This window comes from Lepisosteus oculatus, chromosome 13 (assembly GCF_040954835.1).
Source record: "Lepisosteus oculatus isolate fLepOcu1 chromosome 13, fLepOcu1.hap2, whole genome shotgun sequence".
Lineage (NCBI taxonomy): Eukaryota > Metazoa > Chordata > Actinopteri > Semionotiformes > Lepisosteidae > Lepisosteus > Lepisosteus oculatus.
Window position 1 is genome coordinate 29,101,110 of NC_090708.1, and position 12,003 is coordinate 29,113,112.

Sequence of the window (12,003 nt, forward strand, 5' to 3'; positions counted from 1 at the left end):
TCAAGTTGTAGAAAGCAACTAGCATCACATACAGTATAAACTATACAGCAGTGATGAGGCACAGCACACTTCTGTTCTGCAAATCATGTGAGTTTGCACCTTCTTTGGCTGTAAGAAACTTTTTTTCTAGACAATAAATAGAGAGCACTGATGTCTACTTTATTACAAAATATTATTTTTAGAATTAACTTCATAGTTAATGAAAAATATAAACAATATAAAACTAGCTAAAGGAGGTATGGAAATGAAAGAATCAGTATTTTGTAAAGAGTCAAGTGTGTTTTTACTGTTTGTGTCTACTTTATTAGGATATGAAAATAAATAAGGAAAATAGCATGTACTATATAGATCCCAAAGTAAAATTTGCAACTAAAAAGAAAATGACATTATTTGATATTTATGTAAAAATATATTAAAATATTTCATTACCAGATTAAAACATAAGAAAAATAAAAAATTTTATGCATACCAAAGGAAATTTAATTGTTGTTTTTATGGTGAACAACCTGTGGTCCAGGTTTCATTTTGTTCCAGCTCCTGCAATCTGGACTTTCAGTGATGGTGTCACTTGGAGACTCGGTTACACTTGACTGCAACATAGACCAGAGCAGCTTAAGGAACTTATGGTTGAAGCAAGACATTGGACTGGCTCCTCAGGTCCTGTGTGAGCTGTTGCATTATGAAACCTCATCTCCATGTGCTGTAGACCCACTTAAACAACATTTGATCACAGAGAGAAACAAAGACAGATTCAGCTTGAACATTTCAGATATCAGGCCATCTGATTTGGGCACTTATTTCTGTGCAGAAGTAACTTCATCTGAAACAATTGTCTTCAGAAATACTATTTTTTTGACAACAAAAGGTAAATCTAAAATGTATAATACTTGAAAACAATGTAAAATATTTATTTTTGTAAAAAAATTAAAGAGATAGACTTTCGTATTTAAATATAATAATAGATTTAATAGGTAAATTAAATGTAATAGAATATAAATACTAATGTTTTTAGTCTCAAAATAAGCCTTGATTGTAATAAGAAATAGTTTTAGTTTCTTTACCAATGACTACAATCAGTGTTTCAATTTAGGATTTTAAATTAATTCTTTTTCCTTTAAAAGAGAAACATAATTCTAAAATGTTAAAGAACAAATGAAACAGGATTTATTTTTGATGCTAAATACTCAATCAGAATTTATTTCTGCAGATTTCAGAGGAGAGATGAAGAAGGTTGAAGTGTTTGAGACAGGTCAGCATAAGGATCATTCCACCACAGTGTGTACAATGTACAGCATCACCCATATGGGAAACTCCACTGTTAATTGGGTCGGGGATCAAATGGGAGAGTTGCTTACAGGAATCATTTACACCGACAGACTGACCAGCACTCTGTCTAACAGCAGCAGCTCCCAACTGGAACTTCCAGGAAAGAAATGTGCCTACAACTTCCATGGAAAGACCTACAGACACTCTTATTCTGAAGCCCATCAGTGTGCAGTTACAGGGTGTTCTGGACTTCTTTTTAGAGACGTGTTCAAGGGCAACATTACAGGTAAGCTTTAATGTGAAATGTTAATTAGAAAGAAAATCTGATTCAATTAAAAAATATATAAATATTGGTAAACATTATTATTATTTTTATTATTTAATTATAAATAATATTCAATACAAATAAATAAAATATTAATTATTTTGTTAATGCAAACAACTAAAGTAAAACCTCAGTATTCGTGAGAATTAGGTATCTTAAAGTCTCAGCAAATATGGGACTTAATGCAAAGGGGAAATATAAGGTATGGCTCCATAGCTCAGAAAACAATAGATATCAATAGTAATATTTTTGTTACAACTATTAACTGTTTTAGGAATGGTGTTAGTAATGAAAATGAATACTTGAAAGAAAACACATTACACAATTTAAGTTATTTCAAGTGCAAACAAATATATTTGATCACTGTTATGATTTTTCTTATCCTTTTGCATGACACACATGAAATGAGATCTGAGTTATTTAATGTTTCTTTTACTGTATTTCACAAAACTGAGTCACATACAATACAAGCATTACTCTGATTTACACACAACACTGTAAACCTGAAAACCTGTCAGCAAGAGTCCGACTCCCATGAGTCGACCCAGACAGTTTGCTTGCTAAACCTTACAAAGGGAGAAGGTTCACACAGCTGATGCCAGTTCCCTAATTACCTCATGAGTATGAGATTTCCTAATGTATTTCTGCATATATCAGTTATGTCTCTAACTTCCCTCCAGTATTTTAACACCTATACAACACTCCAGGTTCCGCTGCCCTCTTACAATGTCATACCACTATCAAAAGATATTAGAGGACTTCAGAAAAAGTGTAGGTTATGCCTGGAATCTGGAAAGGTTATAAAACCATTTCCATCCACTGTTTGACAGATACGATATACAAATAATAGAATATATAAGAAAATATTCATGACCCAGGGGAATTGATCCAGGACACATCGAACTTGCAAGATCAATCCAAGAGTAACCCAGATAATCATCCAGGAATTCAGAAAAAAACACAAATTGACATCCATGGATTTGAAACTTCTCTTGCTGTGGCTATAATCAGTGTATATTCCTGAAACTTCAGGAAAAGATAGAACAGGAATGACTTTCATGGGAGAACAGCTATAAAGAAACCATTGGTCTCTAAAAGGACATTGTTGCCCATCTCATGTTTGCTATTGAATGACCTACAACACTGTAGGGTGAATGTTCCATGGATAGACAAGTCAAAATTGACTTTTTGGCCACAATGAGGAATGTTTTGTGTTAAAAAAACAAACATTTGTCTCAACAGAAGATTCTCATCGTGAAAGTCAGGTATGGTGATGGGAGTATTTTGGTTTTGGCTTCAGAACCCAGAGATCTTGGTATCAATGACAGAACCATGAATTTGGTGTTGTATCAGCAAATTCTGGAGGAGAATGTCCTTCCATCCATTCCTCAGTAGAAGCTCAGCCAAAAGTTTGTATTTTCAAAAGTCGGTAGCAGTCTTCTATACAAATAAACATATCTACAATAGAATGGCTAAAGAAGAAATTTAATATTTTGGCCTAGTCAAACTTTGGGCTTAAATTCCATTGAAATGTTATGGGAGAACCTGAAGCAAGTTGTTTATGCAAAAAGACAAACAGACCCTCAAATGACATCCACTTGAATCGGTTTTAACGAATAATGAGATGGAATTTCTAAAAGCCAATGAATGACAGAGATAAAAAGTTACAGGAATCATATAGTTGAGGTCATTGTTCTCAAAGAAATACTACCATTTATTGAATCTAAAGGTTCACATTATTTTTCTTTTTTGAATCATTTTTAAATTGAAAACTCCTGTGGAATCAAAAACTACATGCTGTGCCTGTTGAATAGAACTGTTAAATAGACCCTTTAAAAATAAAAATAAAACATTTTAGAAATGTAAAATTAATAAATGATACTCACAATTTCCAAATATATTGTACATACGTGTCTTTTGACTTTGCCCCATCATGTGAGTCAAACACATTGACAAAAAACTAAATTTCCAGAGATTCCGCACACTTTAAAGAATGCAGTGAAGTGATATTCACAGATATCCACACTGTGAATTAACTAAAGCATTATCGCTTTCCTTGCAGATTGCTTTCCTCTACTATAGATACAATTATTTACACCAATGTTTTATAAGTGATTATTAAAATGTTCTGAGTGGTGAATAGCTCAACAATATAAGGGTGAATTGCAATATTAACAATTTAAGTACAGATGCAGCCATTCAAAAGGAGCGAGGTACGCTGCGGTACAACGCAGTGGGCGTGTCAAAACACAACACGTCTTATCGCGTCATACCGCATCATAGCACAGCTAGGATAATAGTATCCGGAATCACCGCCAGGTGGAGCTAATAAAGCTTAACCTCTCATGTATAGCATTTGAGCTGTCACCAGAATACACTCGGTTTCGATTTCCCAATCACTTCTGACGGGCAATCTGTATTCAATTAAGAACTCTTTAGACTTTTAATTTTAAACTGTGTATTACAGCATGTTAATCATTAAACATTAAAAAGTTGGTATACTTTATAAAAGCAAGATTGCTCAGTTGGACAAAAGTACACAACCTTCCACCTTCATCATGAATATTTTAATAATGCATAAACATTTTATGCATCAAAGTCTTTAACTTGGTAATTTACATGGGTTCTGGCTTTAATGTACTTGTTCTAACATTATTAATGTAGCGCTCTTGGATTCACGTGGGTATGTGCCCTTGCCGCTGCCACATCAGGTCAGCCCCCCACCACTGGGGACTTGAACCTGAGCCCCCAGTGTCACTCAACAGGGTACTTCATAAAAAGTTATAATGTTTTATCCTTTCCCAAGAATACATACAGTACAGTAGTAAGAACACCACTTGCTGTTATTGTAAAAAGATAAATGTTGTAAAATTTAACATCACTTGAAAGCTATATTAATATGGAATTGTGTAACTAAGCAGCTAAAGTATTACAAGTGGATGTTTTGGAAACATTTTGATATTTGTAAAAAAACTTCTATTATTCTTGTAGTGGTAATGAGCACTGCAATATAGCGAGCTGCACCCAGACAGTTCAAAGCAAAAAAATTCCACTATTATAGCTTGTTGTTGGCTCTGGCGTGAATTTGTGTATCTGGATAAATTAAGTGATGATATTGTGATTAAGGATTTCTTCACTAAATTCTTAAGCTAAAAATAATTTAAAGTTAAGCAAAGGAGGGAAGAAGCGTTATCTTTACAATTGGCACTCCGAGATTCTAACTTATTTAATTTCCCTCATTTAACTGAAATGGATAAAGAAATCATGCAGTAGTTATTATTGTATTGGAAGGTGCTCTGTTTAATAAGCAACTCCGACTCAAACCTGTGTCGTACAGTGATATACAGTAGACGTGGGTAATGTCATCCCAATTAAACAATGTGCTTATTGCACAAATCCTGCTAAACTAGAAGCATTGCAGAAGGGGATAACTCTACATTATTTACTGAAGCACAGTTGAATCAAAGAAGGAAGTCTGTGAAGACTGGGGTAAAGTTAACTTGAAAAAAATGATTTTGGCATGTCTGTAGCATTTTCACAAAACCTAGAGCTACAAAAACACTTGCTGTGTGTACAAAGTACATTGTAAATGTTTTCACAGCCTTCACTGTCATTTTTATGCCTTTTTTTTGGCCACACATGAATATTCTTATGTCCATATTGTAGAGGTTTGATGGGTTTACTGAGACAATTATTAATTGTAGCAGTAATCACGAGGTTGTTCGTTGTGGCTTTTAGAAAATCAATCGTCAGAACAACTAACAACGCACACACACGGATTCAATACACGAGATACATTTATTAATATAAACTGTGCACCAAACATATACTAGTCTGCCTGGATACGAGCATCAGACCTTACTGTGAGGGTTATCAATATAAAAGGTATATAATCTCGAAGAGATGCAAACACAAAGAGATACACAACAGAGAATATATGTCAATATATATCGTTCGGTTACCAAATCGCTAATCAGTGTTATTACCCACTGTTACTCTAAACTCAGAAGTAAATACATTACTCATGAATTAAATTGATAACAACTTGTGTTGAGGTACAATTGAATTCTCGAGACGCAATGTAGAACATGGGGTTTACTTATCCACTGTGTATGGATTTGTAATTTCCCGGCACGAACACCAAACCAGCTGACAGGCTCTGTTGCAGCCTCTGTTCCAGCGGTTGTCCAATGGGCATTGTGTCGGCGTCCTCTGGCTACCGGCCAACCAGTCAAGGTGCAGCTCGGAGTAGGACGGGCGGAGGAATCTAACTGCGGCGCGCAGGGCAGTCGTTGCTCCGAGGGGATCTACCAGCAGTCCAGCTGGCTAGTAGAAAGTCTCTATGCACAGAGTGTGACCGCGAGTCCTCACAAGTCACTCTATTGCCTGGGAACAAGCTGGTTCGTTCCCGGTCCAGCGCTGCTTCTGAATAAGCTATTCAGGTTGTCGACGAGGGTCCAACTGTAGGCTGCCGTTGATCAAGCGGAGCATTCATGTTGGTAGAATTCTGAGTACGTACGGGATCCTCGGCCTCGCGCTTAGAACAAAGTCCAAGTCCCTTTGCAGACAACAGCAGTTGTCACATGATTGTCTCTGAGGATGCACGAAAATGGCCAAGGAGAACCCCAATCTGAGCTTGCGCTCCCTTTTTGACCAAGACACAGATGTGTGCTGATTGGTTGAGAGTTTGGCGGGCATTGGAGACCCACGTGGTATTACCACGCCCTGCCAGTCCCTGATTGGTTGGTCAAGGTGAGATATGAGTCACTTACTCTTGACACTTAGGAATGCAGTCCAGATGTCCATTCGGCACTCCCTAGACAGATTGGCGCCAATCGATGACCATTGATCATGATAGCCAGGCTTAGCTAAGTGCATCCCCATCTGGGAGCTGTCCCTTATCAAAAGAAAACATCTTAAATCAGCCTGCATGAATACTTTCTCTGTGGCTGCACCACAGAGATGGAGGGTGAGATGGGGCCTCATTTAGGAAAGCATACCAACACTTAATTCTGTCTTATTAACAAGCATTGCCGCTACAATACTTTTGTAAGGGAAACACAGAAAGCCTTACCAGGTAACAGTTCCACCCACTCCCCCGTTCCCTCTTGCTGCCTGCCATGTTCCCATTTTTTTAACCATTCTGCGAATCGCAGAGGGTTATATAAAGTAGGGAGAGACAGAAAAACTAAACCCTGGTTTTTTGATAGTCAAATGTAACATATGTTTGAACACAGTCTTGCAAATTAATGTTTTTACAAGACATGGAAGTGCAACAATTTATCACAGTGCAAATTTTAATACTTATTTAATTACCGCAGGCATTTTTCCTCCCCCTCTACATTCTCAGAGTAGAATAGGCGAACCTTTCTCATGAAAGACAGTCCCCCTTCCTCCCATGGACAGGAAAAGTGCCCATGGGCACTTAAACTTAATATAAACTTCATATGGTCAGAAGGAGCACGTAAAAATGTTTCCAAAATAACCACATGTAAGACTTTGATGCTTAAAATGTTTAGGGAGAAAGTGGAATACTGGTGTGTATTTTTTCTTTAAAATACCAATACCAGCCATATACAGTTTGTAATGTAGGAATTTCTATATTTATGTCTTTATTTAGTGGTTACATTAGTGACTAAACGTTTAGCTTCAGTAACGCATACGTCGTATGGCCGACATACATACATGTTTGTAATGACAATATATTGTCTATAATATTTATTGTCAGTAATAATATCAGTAGCAGTTTTAAATTATTCATATAAACATTCAATACTAAGTGGATTAAAACATGCACAGTAAAGAGATTAAATGATTAAATCATTTCACTACTGACCAATGCACCACGAGTGCCCCCTGCCGGTCATTTTGGCCAACCAATCACGTACCGCGATATGATGTGGGTAGTTGCGTATGGTATGGGTTTGTACTGCGCACTTTGAATGGCTGCATCTGTATATTTATATAATTCTTTTTATGTGTTTATTTGCTTTTAAATCTGATATTTTATATTGTTTTAAAGCTATGTTTAATTTTATAATTAAAATCTGTTTCCTAATTATTATTTATCCATGATTACAAATAATTCTGTATATAATTAAAAAAGAGAATTATCTTATTGTTATACAGTATTGTTGCATATCTTATTTGAAGGTGTGGTGGGATCATGGTACTGTCTCAATCAACAGGATGGTGTGGTAGCAACATTCTGTCTCAACAATGTAATTATTATATTTAATGAAATTCTGAATTGTAACATTTAAAACATGCAGTTGTGCTACTTTAAGGATTCACTGTGATACCTGGGCATTTTACAAAGAAGAACAGCCCTGCGTCAGATTTTTTAAAAAATAGAACAATTATGGAGTCCGTGACACAGCTGTGCCTTTTGCTTATACTTACTGACAACTTGCACATTCCAGATGGGTGCGTCTGTAGTCATAACAAAGAATGAGAAAATACATACTTATTAAAAAAATTACAAACCTTAGGTTATGTGACACTCATTTTATCTCATGTTATTTTATCTAACATTCAAAAACTCAAGAATGAAGTTAAATCAAGAGCAGTGACCTCTTTTGATTGTTTGTTTGTTTTTTTCTGACACATACAGTATACAGTAGTAAAAGCAATGTGACTTTTCTAAGGTTTATCAACAATATGGTCCAGTCAATAGAGGGTTGTGGAATGCTTTTTTATTCCTTTAGACTTTTACTTGGAGAAACAGATATTACATTGTGTATATCTTATATTACATAAGTTCCACAAAGAGAAGAGCATTGTCAATAAATCTGCATGGTATTTGTTTAAGCTGCTGGATCAGATGATTTCCTCCATTTTGACCTGATGAACATGATTCTGGCTGCAATTGATGTATTGCTGATGGTTCTGATCACTGTCCTGGTGTGGAGGAGGAGAAAGATGTCAAAGTGCCTTCAGTGTGCAGGTGAGATGCAGCCAGGTATGAACACCTCTATATTCAAATAACCTGTGACCTCAGTAACAGTTTAGAACCAATTCAGCACATGTATCTCTCAATAATAAAACACAAGAAAGATGTTTTCTTCACACATGAAACAGATGTCAGTATCTCCATGTACTGTATATCTATTCCTAGATCCACTGTATGATATATACAGTACTTTATAAAATAAGATGATGTCTAATTGATCTTCCTTCCCTTGTTTTCATTGAGAATTTTAAATCAAGACCAATTCTCTCTTCTCCAAGGCCGTCTCTCTAAGAAAGGTGGTGAAGAGCACAGAAATCACAATGAGGTAAATTAATTCATTTGACCAGCTTTAAATAAGCAAAACTATTCCATGCATAAACCTTTAAATATTTAAAGACAGACAAGTTAAATATGTCCAAGATTCTGAAAATTAGGAAGAACAAAGTTTAAAATACTTTTAAATATACTCACATTGTCTTTTAATTTCTATGGAACTTTATTAAGCTTGTTCTGGAAATCAACTATAATAAAATTTTAGCATGCATACAGGTTTTTACTCCAGTACAGGATCCAGTATTTTAAAGTTCATGATGCTTGTATCTCATAATTTTATTACAAATATAAAGAAACCTTTAATTTAACTCCAATTAATGTCTCCAGAAATCCAAAAATAGTAGGACATGTTAGTTGATAGTTATTTGTCTCAGTTTTGTCTCTATTGTCTCTATTTGTCTATATTTTATGAATTTTTACTGTAGTTTTTTAGCTATTGGACATCCATTCTGAGTGTTTTACATGCAAGATGATCGCTAAATATATTTGGAAAACGTATTTGCATCAGTATTTTGATATGTTGAGCTGCAGCAAAGATCACATTATTGTAACTGATATTGTAACCATCATTTTCATTTTCAACAGCTGGAAAACAAAAAAACTGTTGGTCAGTTAGTCACATAGGATAGCTGCTATTTAAAGTGAGCTATACAGTACATAGCTAAAAAGGTAAAAGAAATACTTAATGGCAGGGTATAGTTAATGTGATGTAGGATAACTTTGAAGTACCAGCACAAAGTCTACATGATAATTATAATTACAGTGCCTTGCGAAAGTATTCGGCCCCCTTGAACTTTTCAACCTTTTGCCACATTTCAGGCTTCAAACATAAAGATATACATTTTTTATTTTATGTGAAGAATCACCAACAAGTGGGACACAATTGTGAAGTGGAACGAAATCTATTGGATTTTTGAAACTTTTTTAACTAATAAAAAAATGAAAAGTGGGGCGTGCAAAATTATTCGGCCCCTTTACTTTCAGTGCAGCAAACTCACTCCAGAAGTTCAGCGAGGATCTCTGAATGATCCAATGTTGTCCTAAATGACTGATGGTGATAAATAGAATCCACCTGTGTGTAATCAAGTCTCTGTATAAATGCACCTGCTCTGTGATAGTCTCAAGGTTCTGTTGAAAGCGCAGAGAGCATCATGAAGACCAAGGAACACACCAGGCAGGTCCGTAATACTGTTGTGGAGAAGTTTAAAGCCGGATTTGGATACAAAAAGATTTCCCAAGCTTCAAACATCCCAAGGAGCACTGTGCAAGCGATCATCTTGAAATGGAAGGAGTATCAGACCACTGCAAATCTACCAAGACCTGGCTGTCCCTCTAAACTTTCAGCTCAGACAAGGAGAAGACTGATCAGAGATGCAGCCAAGAGGCCCATGATCACTCTGGATGAACTGCAGAGAACTACAGCTGAGGTGGGAGAGTCTGTCCATAGGACAACAATCAGTCTTGCACTGCACAAATCTGGCCTTTATGGAAGAGTGGCAAGAAGAAAGCCATTTCTCAAAGATATCCATAAAAAGTCTCGTCTAAAGTTTGCCACAAGCCACCTGGGAGACACCCCAAACATGTGGAAGAAGGTGCTCTGGTCAGATGAAACCAAAATCGAACTTTTTGGCCACAATGCAAAACGATATGTTTGGCATAAAAGCAACACAGCTCATCGCCCTCAACACACCATCCCCACTGTCAAACATGGTGGTGGCAGCATCATGGTTTGGGCCTGCTTTTCTTCAGCAGGGACAGGGAAGATGGTTAAAATTGAGGGGAAGATGGATGCAGCCAAATACAGGACCATTCTGGATGAAAACCTGTTGGAGTCTGCAAAAGACCTGAAACTGGGACCGAGATTTATCTTCCAACAAGACAATGATCCCAAACATACAGCAAAATCTACAAAGGAATGGTTCACAAATAAACGTATCCAGGTGTTTGAATGGCCAAGTCAAAGTCCAGACCTGAATCCAATCGAGAATCTGTGGAAAGAGCTGAAAACTGCTGTTCACAAACGCTCTCCATCCAACCTCGCTGAGCTCGAGCTGTTTTGCAAGGAAGAATGGGCAAGAATTTCAGTCTCTCGATGTGCAAAACTGATAGAGACATACCCCAAGCGACTTGCAGCTGTAATCGCAGCAAAAGGTGGCTCTACAAAGTATTAACGCAAGGGGGCCGAATAATTTTGCACGCCCCACTTTTCATTTTTTTATTAGTTAAAAAAGTTTCAAAAATCCAATAGATTTCGTTCCACTTCACAATTGTGTCCCACTTGTTGGTGATTCTTCACATAAAATAAAAAATTTATATCTTTATGTTTGAAGCCTGAAATGTGGCAAAAGGTTGAAAAGTTCAAGGGGGCCGAATACTTTCGCAAGGCACTGTATATAATATAATTTTTAACTGTAGACCTAAAATATTATTTTGCATTAGAAACAGAGAATGTGGTTTACAGACTTAAACAGTTACTCAATCTGGGACAGATATATTGATCAAGTAATTTTATTTTCCATTTAATCAATATCAGGAAGTATCAACAGCGACCTATACTGCATTGGAAATTCTTCCCTCCAAGAACAGAGATGGGAGGAAGAGGAAGGATCAGGTGGAAGGCGTGGTTTACAGTGATTTGACTTTTCAACGCAAGAGGTGATCACCATTTTACACAAAGAGGAGCTACACTAATGTCACTTTATAAATGCTGAAATTATTTGTATCATCTATGTTTTTTTTCTGAATGAGATCTGAATGAGCTCTGAAGTATTAAATCTGTCTGTTATTGCATAATCACTGCAGTATGTTTTTCTTTCAATAATTCACTGTATGGGTGTCATGGAATTTTTCGAAGAAGAGCAAGGAGAGGTATTCTCGTTTACTCAGTAAGGTCTTTATTCATATTGCAATATGGAAAAAAGCCATCACCCATCTGTGCAGAGAAGTGAAAGCTGATTCAAAAGCAAGCAGGGAGATCCCTTGTTTTATATCTTTTTTTAAGCTGATGCAACACTCCAAGGACAGGCAAAGCAGTAATTTTCCATTCCTTATAGGTTTCTGCTTTAAGCAAAGAAGAGCAGTTATTCAAATAGTTTCTCATACTCCCTTCTTCAAGCAGTAGAGATAA

At 36.3% G+C, this 12,003-nt stretch overlaps 1 protein-coding gene across 2 annotated transcripts; it reads left to right on the top strand.

Moving 5' to 3' along the window:
* Window positions 1-11,669, top strand: LOC107079228 (uncharacterized). Of its 2 annotated transcripts, none has more exons than XM_069197615.1 (6): window positions 1-87; window positions 518-865; window positions 1,208-1,552; window positions 8,403-8,552; window positions 8,822-8,868; window positions 11,410-11,669. In XM_069197615.1, the coding sequence occupies exons 1-6, from the start codon at window positions 54-56 to the stop codon at window positions 11,533-11,535; spliced, it is 1,050 nt and encodes a 349-aa protein (XP_069053716.1). In that variant the 5' UTR covers window positions 1-53; the 3' UTR covers window positions 11,536-11,669. The 2 variants fall into 2 exon arrangements, with proteins under 2 accessions (XP_069053716.1, XP_069053717.1); XM_069197616.1 differs by having other exon boundaries at window positions 8,403-8,537.
* Window positions 11,670-12,003: the final 334 nt, after the last annotated feature.